Here is a 17887-nt window from a genome sequence, read left to right as displayed (position 1 = left end):
GGGAAAAAGCAACAGATTTTAACAGCCCACAAAGACTAAGCAAAAAAGAATAAGCCCAATCAGCATATTTAAGGGTAAAGATAAACCTTTTAAAAGATACAAGTATATTTTATTTCCAATCTTAATGCTTACGTTTCTTTCCATAAAGTGTTTACGTTTTTCAGGCTACCAAAAATGCACAGTTGATTTAAATGCCTTACTTAAGAATAATAAACTCCAAGACAACAGGAGCAGCAGCATTTACTACGCAATGAATCACAGATTCCATACATGGGGGCTCCCGACGGACACCCCATGCTGGGGCAGCACAAGGTGTTTGGGCCCGAGCTCAGCAGGTCCAGCAGACAGCGATTGTTCCTTCCCCGGCTGGTTACGACCACAGACCTTCACATGCTTCCACCTTCCCTCCTGCTTGTCATACAACACCCTCCACACTTGAACCTCCTCCTTCCGCTGATATGGTCTCTTGAAAAACTCTAGCTTCTACTTTCTCGCCTTCTGATCCAACCTGGCACGGGCTCGTATCAGGTGAGCAAAGCTACTTTTTGTCATTTCGCTGATGGCAGCTCCCTCGAGCCACTTACATTCCTTGACCCACCAACAAATTTCTGGAGCGCGCTGTCCCCCCTGTGCCAAACCCCTCGGATTCTCCTCCCGACCCCATCCCAGCCTTTCCCCTTCTGTGCTTTGGACACCAACATCACCCAGAAAACTCCTCCTTCCCTCAGCGAGCAGCTCTTCTCAGCTGGCTTCTCATTTCAAAGCTCCATCTCGGCGACCCATTTCTCCTCAAACCACTGTCCAGCTCTACACAAGTGTAGACAGTGTCCTGGGCAGACACATAAAGCATCCTGAGAAGCCACAACGCAGCTGAGCACGTTCCTTCTTGTGCATCACTAATATCGCTAATTAGCAATTTCCAACTGGCAAGAACTGCAAAACCCTATTCAAAAGCGAGGTGAAGTCTGTAGGATGCCTTTATTACTCACGATGTATGAGCAGGAAATACACCAGCCTGTTCTTTATATATCTGGTTAACTGGTGAGATTTTACTGGAAATTAAGAGGAAGTAAAATGAGGGAAAAATTGAAATAACAATAGAATCCCAAAATATCATTTTATTAAGTCATTTTCAGAGAAAACACTTAAAAATCCAGTAAACGCTTCTCCTAGGATGTGCAGCTGCCACATCAACCCCTAACCCTATAGAAATTTGTTTTCGGTTTGATGTTTCCAAGGCTGAAATCATCCACCTTGACAGGAAAACGTCGGTGGGACGCGCACATCTGTGCTGATCCAGCTCCCCTTGCCTTCCACCGCCCTTCTCCTCCCGACCCATTGGACATGGCGCTCTCTGCCGCTCCGCTTGCTCCGACCACAGCGCTTGCTGCGCTAAATCGCTCAGCCATCTATTTTTACACTTCCCATCTCAAGAACTGCCGTTCCCTTCTATGTCAGTCGCCTTCAATTTTCAATTTATCTGGAATACTCGCAACCTTTTTTCAAATGTAAAGGCAAACATACATTTGCCGCAGTCTCAGATCGACACCACTTACAAAACCCGCTTCTAAAACACTTTATGTAGAGACACGAGCTTCCCTTGTGACAGGATTTATCCGCCTACTTCCCTACTTACCTGAAGGGAATGGAGCTTTTCCTTCCACTTCAGAAACTATCCAAAATACACCACACACTTCTTTCGCTCCACTGATTCTCCAACCATTAGAAAACCAAAAAAGGCAGCTAAAAACACAGCTCATTGACAAGCAGTGAGCTCCTGGCCCGGCTCTGGGTGCAGGGCCAAGAGGCTTCGCACACCCTGTGACCTTCCCAGAGGAAGCAACAGGCTCCAAAAGTCATTAGCAGAAAACACCCGCCAGGTAAATCAATTTCTTTACCTTCCAACTGGCTTCTTAGTGTAAAGAGAAACTCTGCATGAGTGTGTGAAATCAGGAGAATCACTACACAGGCAGCACAGTGGAGGATTTATACGAGCAGCTCGGCGACTGCAATGTAATTCTCCGTTAACAAAAAAAATGGTTTGTTCTTATTAGGGCTGTTTGGTATGAGGCTATATGCACTATAAAATACTCAGATGCACTGCTGTGACAGAAGAGGTGAATAATAATAATAATAATAATAGTAATAACTATCACTCGGAACGGCGCTGTAAGCGGGCGGGCCGGGCGGCATCGCCGGGAGGAGGGCGCCCCCTGCAGGCCCGCCCTCGGCACTGAGGCGGGAAAAACAGCCCACAAGGGATTTTTAGCCAAATTTAAGAGATCTAGGTGACGCTGGAAAATAAATTATTTAAAAGTAGGTTTAAATAAAACTACCCAATTGTCACGCTGTGGAAGATTAAACAAATCGCAACATTAAAACTACCTTAAAAAAAAATGGGCCTATTCCGCATCTTTATCGTTTCTATACTCTCATAAAAAACTATTTTCTGGTGACTGAAGCTACAATTTACAAAGAGAGAAATGAAAGCTTAACGGAGGCTTTTCAAACGACTGTTTTCAAGTGGTGTTTACAGCTCCCGAGCTCAACCCTGCAAAGGAACTGCCTGAAGTTATTATACAGTTAATTTTCTTGGAAACTATTTTTGTCCGCCTGTCTCTAAATAGGTGGTTTCTTAAGTGAGTGTTACTTAAAGGAAACCAATCTGTGTTTCAGGAAGGGCTGGTGATGTCAGGCCTTTCAACTCTGCTTTCCCATAAGAATTCTTCTAATAAAAGGAGTTTCACTCTGAGAAATAGTGAAAAGTAACATGAAAATATTTAAAGCATCTGAGACTGCGTGTTTACCAAACTTCCAGTTCCATGCTTAGATTTTTATCATGTTGCAATTGTAACCAATGAAGGAAAAGTGAGAGGAAACCTTTCCGATTTTTAAGATTTAAAAAGATTTTGCAGTGAAAAATGTGCTATACTAAAATATTTAGAACGAGCTAAATACAAGTCTGAATGCAATACATACAGAACAACATGGTTTTTCATAATTCTAAATTGATGTATTCCATTTCAGCACGGGTATTAAATATGAAACAACCACTGTGTATTATGAGTGGTCTATTGGCAAAACTACACCATCCACATAAATACTTCAATCCCCAACTAAACGACAAGACAAATTCAGAGAATATCATATTATTGAATGGATTTAGTAGGTGCGGGTGTGTAGCTATAGGTACAACGTGTGCTTAACTTACTATGTTATTGTGTGTTCTGAAACTGGAAATTCCTGCAGTCAACAACAGGAAAAACCTCCGAGTAGAGCTGGAGACACCTTAACTTATTGGTGGGGTAAGAAGTAATGATAATAACATACTGTAAATTTTAATTTGCAGACTAAAAATTAGAAATACAGGGTTCTCAATCTGCCAAGCAAAGCATTACAATTTTTATGGCTAAACGCTCCTTGCTGTTCACATATCGGTGTCCAAAAGACAACGGGGATACATTCACATCATCACGGCCATAGTTCTAACTCCTCATCCATTAATGCACACAGTGCACCTGTGAGACAGGTAGGTGCCATAAACCCCATTTTATACAAATAAAAAGGTCACATAAGGCCATATTTTACCCTGATGTTCAGCCCCACAAGCAACTCGTATCAGAAAAGTCCTATAATAGTAAAATCCCATAAAAGGCTCCCAACCTCCCTCAGATGTTACTGACAACGCGCTCTGGCAATACAACGGAATGACAAAAATACAACCTCGCTGGATTAACAGGCAGAAAAAGCCAAACAAAAGTCTGTGACAGCTATAAAAGGTGCAAAGGAAATCTCTCTTTATCATCCTCTATTTAACAGTTTACTTCACCCTGCTAAAAAGAACAGAGCCAAACTCTGATTCATCTGGAAATGAACTCATCCCCAGCGCCAGCACAGCCCCGCTTTGTGTGGGCAAACAGTTCGAGGGTCCTCCCAACAGAATGTAAATAGATGGCCTTGCTACTATATACACAGCAAACAGTTTCATTTTGAAACCAGGAGTTAAAAAACAAGTGAGAAAAATATTACAAAGCCTGAACTCTGAAAATATTTACAAGAACAAAAGCTAATCACAAGTTAACATCGATAGGTTACAATTGCTAATCAAAAGGGAAGATAAAAAGCAAGCGCTTTGCTCACAGAAGTCCGGACTTTTGGCCTAAGGTTGTAGTAATGCTATTGTACCGCAAAGGAAATATTGGCAGAAGGATTAACAGCAGTTTCTCTAACTTAGGGTTCATCAAAACTTTTCTACATTGCAAAGGACATAAAAGGAAAATGATGATAACACAACTCCACACAAAAAATCCTCCAGAAATAAAACCAGTTCACCACAATCTGCTCTCAATCTGTCACCTACTCAACAACTTGTCCCAGGGCAATGGTGCTGGTCGGGACACGATCTCTGCGTTTATTTCCATTATAATCAGCTGCAGTTAAAGGGATGATTAAGGAAAGTCACAGTTACTCTTCTTGGAGAAAACTACAAACTTCAACTAATTCTACATACTGGGAACACAGAGTTTATTATTCTTGCTACGTGGTGGAAAGCTGATCGACAAAATCAGCTGAATAAAAATTACTGAGGGTCACGGAGTGAGTTAAAAGTAAAGCAAAGAAGCAAACCTGAGATCCTAGAGCAAATGAAACTGTTGGTTTTTCTTCAGGGGGGAAAAAAAGCATCAGATCTATTCAAAACTTCAAATGTACCTTAGAGTACTGAAAAGGCAAAAGAGACTACGAACATCTTTCGGTCAGCATCTCCAAAGGGATTTAGGAAACAAATTTCAAGTCAAGCAGCTACACAGCAGGCACAGAAACATCTTAGAGGACAGAGGCATCCACGACTCGAGGGAGAAGGTTTATTGACAATGTGGAAAATGAGAAAGAAAAGGGACTTACCATGCAGCGGGGAGCCGGACGGGCTGCTCGACAGGCCCGGGACGGGGCTGCAGCGTCCTCCTTGCTTGGACGTCAGCTCTTGCTCGATCTCCTCCAGCCCCGCGCTCTTCTGGAAGCGGCTCATGCGGTTGACCACGCGGGGGGACATGTGCGTGCGCACGCAGGGCTGCCCGCCGTACGGGTTGATGGGGAAGACGTGGGACGTGCCGCGCAGCGTGCTCACCACCACCCAGCGGCAGTCGTGGCTGAACGAGATGTCCTGCACCTGCGGAAGGGAGCGGAGTCAGCGGCGTGCGCATCTCGCAAAGCAAAACGCTCTATCGCGTTTCAAACTAACGCCAGGCTTACCTGGGGATGGGAATAAACCCCCCCGAGTTTAGGCAATAACTTGAATTATTGTGTATATACCAATTAACTTAATATCCAGTACATATTATAAGACACAGTATAATTCAGTTCCAAATTTTGCGCACTTTTCAAAATATCCTGAGATTTTTCTTCTTAACAGGCCTACATTTCTGAAAACAGAGCACACTGCAAAGTCCCACAGAAAGCCACAAGAGCTCGGTGTAATTTTCAAACAGAGTTTAGTTCTAAGAAGAGTTGGGAAATCATTTCAATTGCATGGGGTTTTTTTCAATTACATGTTTTGTTATTTGCTTGTTTAGTTTAATTTCTAGAGATTACCCAAAAAGGGGGAAAGGGAGGGACGAGAACAAGAGAGATCCCACCACTGCGCCTGATTTTGACAAACACTGGCATTCAAAACTGTATTTTAAGGCAGCAGAACTACCATGTCCCTCATATCACATAACAAACCAAAAATCAATGGCCAGTATTTTTGAGAGCTCCCCGTGATGGTCTCTCATCCCGCTACTATCAGCTTATCCCTCAGGGCCATTTCCATCCATCCAGGTAGTGTTGGATCTCCGCTCTTTCTTGGCTTTATCATTTTGTCAAGAGGAAACTGAACAACTTTGGCCATTTCTCTATAAACCCATTCAATTTGACACATAACAATCTTTATTAACCAGCTATTAAAGCCCCAGGGAAGACCCCAGCTGGATTTCTTCTTAGGCACACGAGTACTCATCCACCAGCTGAGAAACACACGTCTGACTTTAGCTTGAAATGCTCAGCCTCGAAGCAAATGTAAAAATCCAGTTAAATATTTTCTGCTATAGCAGCTCCTTGCATAGATCTCCGATACAAAGTCCAGAAGGATTTAATTCTCTTTTAAGTGTGCTTTACACAACGCTTTGATGGAAAGCAAATTCTTGTTCCTCAAGGAATGCTTTAAAGGAGAGATTAAATTTTGTTCCCAGCCCCGTACTGGCAGACAAGTCGAGAAAACACGGAGTCTGCGTTAAAATGATTGATCGGAGAAGAAAAACCCTAAAACAATTCTTCCAAAAATGTTTTTAAAGGTAAAAGCTGCCTTAAAAGAACCACATAAGCAAGTGGGATTTAACACGGCAAACAAACATACAGACAAAGGATTAGTTTTCATTATATTATTAAACAGCATACACTAAATAAAATTCTTTAAGATTTCACCGAAGCCAGTTTTACAATACACTGGGTACTCAAATTGGAGTAAACACCGATAAAATCTTGACAAATATTCCAGAAATGCACTCCAGCTATTCCAGACAAAAGCAGCAACTATTCAAAGCGCAAGTTTCCAATGGAGCCCTGAAGCCTTCGAGATTAAAAACAAGGATTTAAGTCTTGTGACAAGATATTTGGCTGACGGACCGTCAGGACGCAAAACGCTCCATCAACATTACACAGATAAACTACAACCCAGCGCTACACACCTGCGCTTTTCAATTACGGTGACACATCCAAATGATCTGCTAATGATTTCGCTAAACAATCTCCCCCAAATCTGACAGGTTTAGCACTTTGGAGCGATTCTGGTATTACTGACGTGAAGTGCCGGTGTTTAAAGCTCCTGGTTTGCCTGTGAAGTGTTTCACCTTAATAGATTGCTCAGAAAGGATTAGAGACCCCACAGGGATTAACAGGAGCCAAAAAAAGAAACCCCAGAGACGAGGAGACAGAGAAAACTCTGGCACCAGGAGTATTTCAATACTTGCTGTTTAAAGAGGCAATTTTGGCCAAAATCAAACATAAGAACCGCACACAAATCACCATTCTCTGTTACATCAGAAAGATGACTTCTATAATAAAATCATTAAGGCTGTCGGAATACAATCCTAATCCTAAAGGCCCTGATTTCTAATTTCTAGTAACACAAAGAACATCCACGCTTGTCCATAGATGTGACCCCTCCGTACACACCACTGTTTGCCTAATATGTGGTGTTCATTTCAGACCCAGGTTTAAATTCCCCTCCTGATGTCTGGGACCATCTCCCTGTCCCGGCCTCGAGGAATCGCGTTTCTCTGCCTTCCCTCCGCCGTTCCGCCTCCACCACAACCTATTTCTGTCTCGCCCGATGGTTTCGTGCTCCTCGCAGCAGCGTGTTCCCCTCAAACCACAAATATCTGCAAGGGACTCGACAAATCTCCCTGCGAACCGACACCTTTCAGCCGCATTTGCAGAACAGACTGGGGGCCTCTTTAGTCTCTTCCCTCCTGCACTTCAACTCATTTCACGGCCAAACTCCTTAAATCACTGTTTTCACTCATATTTACCTCGTCCCCTCTCTTACATTATTTGGTAGAGCATTTTTAGAGAATATTTTGATGATGGGGGGGAAGTATCTCAGTGCACTGCATAACAGGAATGTATATGTTTCTATACCAACACTCCATTTTCAGTGTGCATCCTTAGGATTTTGTTGTTTTAAAACCACATCCAACAGCCCTGGCATACGACAACACAAGCCAAGAAACTGGGAAACAATCATTACAGGATGTTTTTTCTCAATGTAAACGTTACACAGAAAAAGAAACTATTCCCGGTCTTCAGGAAGAAAGTTGGGAACAACGTGATCTGAAACGTTCTCTTTAAAATACGGATCGCAAACAGTTGGAGAGCGGGTACCGTGGTCACAACTACTTAAAATATGGCTGAAAGCACAGAGGTGGAGAGCAAACGGGTTTTTAAGACTCAGTAATAATAAGAAAAGTGTTGACAGATGAGTGTGAAATGCATGAAGATGTGTAGGAACACAGCTCTGCAACCCTACTCAGCAGTGACAAAAGTACTTTGGAAGCTCCCATTACACACGCAGTAATTCTCCCAATCTCCTGTCCACCCCAAAACGGCCTTGTTGGTCAAGGAAGTAGTTCAGAGAATATTTCCAATTTCATACAAGGGCGGGAATTAAATAGATTCATGTCAAACAGCACAAATCTATCTGTGCAATGCAAAAGGGTCTGTAGGTGAGGCCACACCTGGAGTGTTGTGTTCAGTTCTGGGCCCCTCAGGTCAGGAAAGAGATTGAAGTGCTGGAGCGGGTGCAGAGAAGAGCAACAAGACTGGGGAAGGGACTGGAACACAAGACTGATGGGGAGAGGCTGAGGGAGCTGGGCTTGTTTAGTCTGGAGAAGAGGAGGCTTAGAGCTGAGCTCAGCACTCTCTAGAACTACCTGAAGGGCAGTTCTAGCCAGGTGGGGATTGGGCTCTTCTCCCAGGCAGTCAGCAATAGGACAAGGGGCCATGGGCTTCAACTCTGCCAGGGGAAATTGAGGCTGGAGATTAGAAAGCAATTATTTGCAGAGAGAGTGGTCAGGCATTGGAATGGCTGCCCAGGGAGGTGCTGGACTCGCCGGCCCTGGAGGTTCTTAAACTGAGCTTGGACATGGCACTTAGTGCCATGATCTAGTCAACGGACTGGAGTTGGTCCAAGGGTTGGACTGGATGATCTCTGAGGTCTTTTCCAACCCAGTCCATTCTGTGATTCTGCAACTTTCCAGCAGGCCTGGCAGGAGGCGGTGGGCCAAGCTGGAAGGAGAATCCTCATCACAGCCACCTCAGAAATGACTTAAAAATCAGCTGTGTGCTCATGAGAAAACACAAGAATTCTCACATCAGACCCTCTGTTCTCCACCACCCGTTACTGCGCATTCCACAGAGTTCTCCGCTGCTCAGAGCATAAACAAGCTGCACAATGGCCCATTAGTGGTTTTCGAGTTTATGCTAAGCGTTGCAATTTATTGCTGTCCTTTAGGGTAATGTACTATTATTTCATGTATTTATAATATATTTCTGGATTTGTTGTTAATTATGATGTAATGTTTAGATACCAAAGATCAATCAAGGCCCCATAGTGTTTACAGATGTATGCTAATAAAGTACAAAGTACGCTAGATCTCCCATGATGCAAAGTTTATTCTACAGCTCAAGGTCAACGTCGGATTTAAAACTCAAGTCTGCACTTCAAAATTTTATCTGTTCTCTTCTGTCTGGGCCACCAAAGAGAATCACAGACCTGAGATTTGGTTTAACTTGGGAATCCTTAAGATATTTTAAATTGCAATACTGAGTACTTTTGTGGGAACATCAGTGCTTTCTCCTGGCTTTATTACCATCTCCTCCCCCTAACTTGGGAGCTCTTTGGCTCCTTCAGCTTCACGCTACATTACTCGCATATCCAAAAGTCCCTGTGAAATTCTGGGTAACCTCGGGTCCTCATTCGGAACACCAAAGCGTTTTCTGGCCCAAAGGAACGCACTTGAGACAACCACAGACATGAGAAGGATAAGGGCGCACGTCCTCGTGCAGGTTATCCCGTGAGTCCTGGCGTACAGCTCTGCAGAATTTTATCCACTAAAATATCCATTAAAAAGATCCAAAATATCCAAAAAAGAGACTGGTCAGCTTCCATGGGTCCTGATCAATATTTGGTAAAATCAAAAGGGGTCCTGGCTGCCCAGACATGCTGCTCCTCTTCTATTACTGTCTAATACTGGCGCTTCTCAGTATTAATGTGACAACTGAACCAAAGGCTTCAAAGCTGACACACATTAACTTATTTCATATAGCGGAAATCTGTGTAAGATTTTACTATCAGTCTTTCCTTATTCCCACAGCTTCTCAAAATTTAAACACTGTTAATCAGAATAAATTTATAAAATATATAAAATTTAAAAATTCAGGCTGTAAGTGGAAGAGAACAAAACAGACATAAGGGCAGAGCATAGGAAGCTTATTTTCCAAGTGGTTGATGCGAAGGGGGCAGTGGGAGGGAGGGCTGATCGCTGACCTTGTCACACCAGAAAAACAGGGACATTCTTGTGCATTTCGCTGCATTACATTAAACTTCAAGAGCAAAGTGAAACAATAAAGCACGGCTAACACTACTGGAACAGCAGCTTCACCCAGTTTCACAGACACTGTGCAACATCATGGAGAAAACAGACCATGATTGGAAGGACATAAGTATTTCATTACGCTGTGCAGGGAGACAGCAGAAATGAAAAAACTGTCATTAAACAATGAGAAAGAGCAGCAGGACTGATGAAGCAAGGGTCAACATAAATGAGAAAACCGGTCTGTGTTTGAATTTTTTTGGTTGAGAAAATCAAGGAAATGATGTAGCAACAAACACAAATGAAAAAATAATAAGATCATGGACTACACAATATGATTTTTCAGCCCCACGCAGGCCCGACTCTGTCTCCCTGAGTCGTCAAAACTGATTTCAGTACTGGATAAGCCAATGGCAGAATCTGGGCACAGGGAGACGTTCGGGGCCCTTCAGGAAGAGGAGCTGCTCTCTATTAATTACTGAAATTGCAAACGCCACTTTGCTCCGAGTTCCGTCTCCTCTGGACGGTGAAGCTGCTTCTAATGGCAGCACTTTCTTCTCATCTGCTTTCATCAAAGACTGATCAACTGCCCTCGATCAATCTCTATTTCAAGGCTGTCCCGGGTTCTTTCCCAGAAATTAGGAAGTCTCTCTTCCAGAGGCAACTTCAATAATTGCAACTATACATTAATAACTACATCAAAAGATAGGAAGAAATGTCTGTTAACCATGGAGGGTTACGGCAAATGTTTGTAAAATACTCCAATGTTTCACTACCTGGCCATGGTACTGGCACAACCTTGAACAGTCTATGAAATCACATCAAAAAACATTGGTGCGTTCCCTAGAAAAGTGTAAAATGGCACATGTTCCACGCTGGGATGTTTTCATCCTCCCCCTGGTTACCTGCGCTGCCCGCAGTCACTTCCACCCGCACTTAGAGAGCCACAATAGCAAAAGTCTGACAGCACCAGAGATCACAGGGGCCCTGGCACCCGCCCGCTGACGCTATCATTACGTTTATTTGTTCTAGGTTGAGATAATACTGTTTTCAGGGATTTTTTTTTCTGTTTACAATTTCAGATCAAAGAGCAAGGACCATCAGCTGAACTGAGGGAGTGTGGTCTGGATGAGCGGGTAGTGAGGTGACTGCGAACTGGCTGAAGGGAAGAAGCCAGAGAGTCGTGGTCAATGGGGCACAGTCCAGTTGAGGCCTGGATCTAGTGCAGTGCCTCAGGGGGCAGTGCTGGGGCCTGTACTATTCAATATATTCATCAATGATTTGGACGAGGGAATAGAGTGTACTATCAGCAAGTTTGCACGTTTTTCCCCTTTTCAGCTGTTGTGCAAGCGTGGATTCCCCGAGAGCTTCAGTTCTCTTTGGTTAAATACAACCAGCGCTTGCAATGAACCTCCACAATGGAACGCAGGGCGCCAAACACACTGGGGTTTGTTTTAAGTAACAAAAAAAAAATTCTAAAGAATAAGTGGCACTTAAATACGAAAAGATACTAATCCAATGCAACAGAACCGGTGACTTCAGCCTGTGCTTGCAGAAGAGTAACTTTGAATGTTGTGACCTTGGAGCTCACATCACTCAAACCAACAAATACCTGAGCACTTCGCATCCTCCCTGGCCGTTGTCCTCACAATTCCCCCACGAGACAAAGGTCCATTTTCTGTCTTAAACCATCGTCATCAGAGTCACACAAAAAGTCAGCAGCTTTGTTAGGAACTGAGTGATCTTCACAGCCCTGACTCCATGTTTTATTCAGCAGATAAGGCTCCTTCCTATCTGTGCTGCTCAAAGTCAGGAAATACAACACAGATTTGCAATAACACCACTTTAAAGCTCAGTAACACTCTGTTTCACTGCTCAAAGCACAGAGAAAGAGAAAAGGAAAACCCCGTTAGAAAGAGGAGCAGTGAGCAGCCAGGAGAACACTACCATGGATCCTCCAGTCTGTACCGAGGGGAACGGAGGCTCCAGAACCCACCTCACCGAGCACGGGACCAAAATTCCCTCAGCATCGCCACAGCAGCACCGAGGGCATCGGCAGGACAGAAGAAGCCAAAAAACCCCTGGCAGTGGCCAGGAGGTGCCTTTGGCCCCGGGGGTAATGACCCACAAACCTGCGTTGGCCAAGGACAAGACCTGATGTCCACAAAAGGAGACAAACCCCCTACAGGTCTCTTTCCAACCAGTCTCTGTATTTCAGAAACGGTCAGGAAAAGGCAGAAAAGGTCTTGCGGACTGAAATTTCTCAACCCCAAACCAGAATTTGTCTGGAATTGAGAAAAATAAATGCACGGTGAAGCATTCTTTAGTTTTATTAAGTCAAAGTAACTCTATAACTAATACATCTGACTCAGTAGAAAGACACGTGCGTGCAGAGACACGGCTTGATTGTGGTAAATCGATTGGAAAACACCATTATTAAATCACAACACTTGCTGCTTTTTCTTTAATATACATTAAGCGTGCAACTTAATCCACTTAAGATGCTTGTGTGCAGGAATGACAGAGGGGACTTTGTGCCACCTTCTCTGAGATGAGAAATGCCAAGCTCCTGCTCTGCCCTCCCACCAGCAAAGACACAGGAAAACAGGAGCTCCATAGCGCTGCACAAGGGGATCTCAGGGCTAAAAGGGGTGAAATCACACCTCAAATGTTGCTGTAACACCAGATACACCTCCCAATATTCAGAACACCAACACATTTGGTTCCCACATTCTGCTCGCAGAGCGAAGCTGCCAGACCATGTACTATTACCTACGTACCCTCGGTCCGTGAACTAACTGGTCTTACAATATCAGCAATAAGTGTTCGCAACAAACACGCTAACGGATCACAAAGCAAGAGAAGAAAAATCACGCATCAGCCTGTGAGAGAAGGATATTTTGGGAAACGTGTGGTGAAGCTCTATCGGCCAGAACCTCACGTACAAAAGCAGATTATATCAGTACGGACGTTAAAATACCACATACAACGAGGGCATAATGATGATGTTGTAGCAATTTATAATGGGTACAAGCTAAACAAATTTTGACACGGATAATCACTCATGTCCATCAACGCAAATTAGAACTTTTTATAGCTCCAGTCCAGAAGGTGACCTTTCAGACCATTGGCCTTGATTCACAGTTAGCTTTAAACCAGGGGAAAAGGTCTGGTTGCAAATGTATAAATACCATTCTAACCAAGAAAGGATGTATAGAGGCTTCTAGTGTGTGTCTCAGAACATCCACATTGCGAACTTTAAATCAAACATTCTTGTCTAATGCTACTTATACATTAAATTTAAGGAAGCAAAGATTAGGACTCACTAAACAACTACAAATACTGTTATTCTAAAAGAAAAAGTAAAATCATCCATCATATCATGCAAATATTCCAAATGATAGATGTGTATTGAGAATCACAGGCACCAAAGCAATATTGTTGCTGGAGAGTTTAATTCTCAAGGGAGTTGTGAAATCCACCAATTTGGCCCAGACTGGGTAGAATTTTCTCCGCTTTACACCGTTCCAAAAGCTGTACTGTTCACACCCCACAGGAAAACTGTGTGGCCAACTGGGAAAAAACTTTACTATGTTGATCCTGAGAATTTTAAGTCAATGCTTTCACAGAGATGCTAATACTATATCCCAAAAAACCTGTATCAATAAAGGTTTCTTCTCTAAAACACGTTATGTTCGGTTTCCAATGTATGCCTTAAAAACAAACTTATAAGCTGTAAAAGAACCAGAAGAACATCTTTGTTCCTAGAGACCGGAGTCCTGCGCGTTGCTTTTTGATATTGATTGTAGGATATTTCCCATTTTTTGTGTGAAAGTAGAACAAAAATAACTCAAACATTAAACACAGTACATGCTCTTATAGATTATAGAGTATATGTATACACACCCTTTATATTATTTACAAAACTTACTTGTAAGTGCTATATATATTATCCCATATGGACAGTTTTTCCTAATTTCGTCTCACTTTCCGGATTGGTTTTTCCTTCCTATAATAAACTATTGCCTAGAACAGGAATTACATTTTCCCAGAATGGTAACAGCAAAGCTTTAGAGTATTTAAACTACCAGTAATTAAATCCACACAGATTGAAACATTATCAACCACTACCACATTAAATAAAGCTTTCAGATTCTACTTGCTACAAGGGTAAGGCAAAAAATTTAAGGGAAGCTGCATAACTCATAGGAAAAAAAAAGACTGTTTGAAGGAACTATAATCACGGTACCACAATAATCCAGTGTCAGGGTCATAATCACAGCGCCCAAGGCTTCTCCCTGTCACACCACTTCACGTCTGCCAGACTGTCACGAGTCCGTGCTTTCGGTGTGTAATTGCATCAGCAAGTGCGACGCTCATTTCTAACCCTGTGGTGACACTTTTATTCCTGTATTTAAAGCGGGTTCGTCACCAGCCACTCGGCGCTGCCAAGGTGAGGCTGTGGCGCTGCCCCCGAGCACCGCTCCCTGCGCTGCTTCTCGCGCTGGTGAAACCCATCACTCCTGTTCCCGCTCCACCAGCGACTCAGGTCACTGAGCATTTGTCTAAATACACTTCCAGACTTCCACCCGATGCTAATCTAGCCCAATTTACTCTTCCATCTTTAAGTGATTTCTAAACTGAGAAGTTAAGTCTGTATCACTACCGTCTCCAACAGGTTCTCCCACTTTTCTAAACGCTAGATGAAAGTTAATTACAGTTGTTTGATTAACTCTTCCCTCCAACTCTTTTAATTGTCCATCTTTGGCTTTTACCACCAAAGTCAAGCAAAACCTGACAGTTGCTTCACGGGCACTAGGCAAATATTTAACATGTTACACGAGAAAAGGTTCAGTACAAACACAGGAAATAACGGGGCCCTTTGGGGACAGTGGCGTATCTGAACAAATCCGACCGCACCTCTTCGTGAAGGGCAAGAATTTAGTGTTGTCCAGGTTAAACGCTGTGCTCTTCTCCTTTCTGTGGCTATAACATAAGGAAGGCTCTTTGTGCGCTGCAACAAACATTAAAGTGCCAACATACACAAAATGTATAAGGCGTCTGGGGATTATTCTTCAGCAAATAGTTTAACTTACTTTGGCTTCAGTCTCTCCCCTGTGAAGTGTATACAAATGATGGACGGCACTTTGTGATGATGACCAAGGATGTGTCAGTATTTGAAAAACATGGAAATCATGGCCTAATGTGTCAGTAGTGACCAGCAACATCCCTGGGTAAAAAACAAACAGAAAAAGAAAAAAGAAACACAAAAGCACAAGAGATTAATCACTGCAAAAGAAGAGGCTTACGAATGTCTATCTAAAGAAGCTAGAGCGCTTACACTTTGTTTTTCTTTTTTCTCCCCCATATGTCAGTTCATAGCCCTTTTTTTAAACATTTGCAAACATATTTGAAGTCGACTTGCCATAACAGTTTAAGTTTGTATACCAAAAAATACGTATTTTTGTACATGTACAAAAAGCACAGCATCACGGCAGAATTTAGGACCACAGTGAACAAACTTCAGGTTTCTTCTTATCTATAAAAGTGTCCATATTACCATGCTTATTAATGAAATTTAAGAAGTTATCACCCAAACTATATCCTCCAATATTTAATTAGCATCAAGTACAAAGTGATTTGAGCAGTTTAACAGCTACGTCGAAGTGCCTTCTAAATCATTGTCAAGGTACTCATCGATTAAAGAAAACCAATAATTTCCACATAGCTCTGTTGTGCTGATTCTCCACATAAGGCACAATTGAAATCTTTTATCCCTCAGGAAGAGAACTTAGGTCTCCACATTCCACACGACACCCATTCGAAGGATAAATTATCACCTTATTTCTGTCACTAAAGCATTTACTTGCTCAGTTTATGTACACACAGCTCTGCGATTCATCTTTTCTACTCAATTACTGCTACATGAACGTTTGGAGCATAAGTTGGAAAGGCCTCCCATGTTATCACTAAAGTCCCAGCATACGCCACTTTCAACATTTTAGAAGTAAACTGGAAAAAAGGATCATCTTGTGTACTGAGCAGCAGAGAAACACGCTCTTAGGAAAGTTTAATTAACTCTTCTCCTGCAGCACCACTACAGCATCCCCAGGGGCTTCCTGAGCGTTCTCCTGCCTTGGCCATCCCGGCACCCGCCCAAGCCCAAAGGGAAAAGTTTCAGCAGCCAAAGCCTTGACCTTCCGGGCCCAACGTCCCTCCCCAATGTCTCCTCCTCTTCCTCTGAGGCTGAAGAAGGTTTGTGAGCACGTGTCGCAGCTCACAGGAGGAACAGAACAGCCCTCAAACCCCAAACGGCATCGCACATCGTGGACTCTGTGTGACCACCAACAGGCCTACGCCTCAGTTTCTCCTGAGCGCAACTCTGACAGAATAAGGGCCTTGTGAACATTAACGAAGACTTCCAAGACCGTGAGGCCCACCAGCAGCAAGGCACAAAATCAGAGAGAAATCCAAATCACATTTAGAGACAAAATTGCCTCCAAGGTTCCTTCTCAGCTTGACCACGGCTGTGGGCCACCCACGCTGCACGGAGCCGCCTCCGGAGCACAGACACAGCATGGCCCACGGCCCCTCCAGCACACACGCTTTCCCTGTTCCAGCCCGTTACTCCGAGTGCTAGAAATGAAAAGGGAGTTTGTTATGGAGCTAAGAAATCCGTGAGTGCATTTGGGTATTATGTTTGGGCGGTAAGGCATGTGAGCTGAGGTTGGTCTGGATGTTAATGTTGGCTTAACTGGCAATTTCCTTGATTTGTAGTGACTGTGTTGATAGGAAATACAGCTAAAGTTGCTCAAGTGCAAGTCAGCCAAGTCTTTAGTGTGGGATTATGCACACAATTTGCATTAATTCTGTTCTGAAACATCACAAAATACACTTCCCTTCTAGTGAAGTGTGCGGTCCTCAATAATATATAGCATTTCGAGTGGAGAAACTTGGAAGCAAACAGGGGTTTGTGTGCTAGAATTAGGCTGCTGCTATTACTGGAGTGAGGATATTCCAAAAGATCTAATTCAACACAGTAGGATTTATTTTCTGTATTCCCACGTTTGCCTCTCCTCACGCAGCAGATAAATAGCTTTATATAGAAGCTGAGTGTGCTTTTGGTCCTCTTACTCCAGATGGAAAGGACTTGCGGAGAAGGAGAAGCTGGAAGAGATGAACACATGAGGCTTCTCTCGACAGTCACCAGACGGCCTCAAGAAACCCAGGCTTTTGGTCTTTCCTTCCCCCGAACTGCTACAAGTGTTCTCTAAATCCACAGGCAGAGCTGAGTGCACCCAGAGATCCGAGCGCAGCATCCTTCACGTGCACCCCAACACATGGCACGCGGAAATCAAGATCATAAAAAAACCCCTTCAAACGAGCCAAAAATCTGTCTGGAAGCTGGAGACAGAGAACGGCGTAATAATTGTGAGCCAGAGAAAACACAGGAATTACCATGCCGTGCTGCCCATCAAATCCAGCGCTTGTGTAGCTGCCTGGGATCTCCTTTCCAATATCGGCTGGAGATGCAGGTGTCTGTGGATGGGGCGATAAGCCCCACCGGTCGCAAACCTCATTTAATCCCACCCTTCTCCTCACAAAGTTATTTGTCCCAAATGTGCGATCTCTAACCCCAGCAGGGCATTGCTAGAGAGCTCTGTTTGGGACCCTACAGCGTCACATCCACTACACAAACCCATAAAGGCAACGGTGCTACCTGGTTGTTCTCTCAATGACGTACGACACAGGTTGCGGCT

At 43.5% G+C, this 17887-nt stretch overlaps 1 protein-coding gene across 15 annotated transcripts in view; it reads right to left on the bottom strand.

The window, feature by feature from the left end:
• Positions 1 to 17887, bottom strand: part of BCAS3 (BCAS3 microtubule associated cell migration factor) — a 284160-nt gene that overhangs the window by 203441 nt on the left and 62832 nt on the right. For all 15 annotated transcript variants that reach the window (XR_010467329.1, XR_010467330.1, XM_065036752.1 and 12 more), the window contains exons 14-15: positions 15224 to 15357; positions 4903 to 5167 (exon numbers count right to left, since the gene is read on the bottom strand). Coding sequence is in view for 13 of the 15 variants with exons in the window: in XM_065036752.1 (XP_064892824.1) it covers positions 4903 to 5167; positions 15224 to 15357 (399 nt within the window). In the remaining 2 variants the exon portion in view is untranslated. The remainder of the gene's footprint in view (positions 1 to 4902; positions 5168 to 15223; positions 15358 to 17887) is intronic.

This window comes from Columba livia, chromosome 20 (assembly GCF_036013475.1).
Source record: "Columba livia isolate bColLiv1 breed racing homer chromosome 20, bColLiv1.pat.W.v2, whole genome shotgun sequence".
Taxonomy (NCBI): Eukaryota; Metazoa; Chordata; class Aves; order Columbiformes; family Columbidae; genus Columba; species Columba livia.
This window is presented reverse-complemented; position numbering and strand designations above follow the sequence as displayed.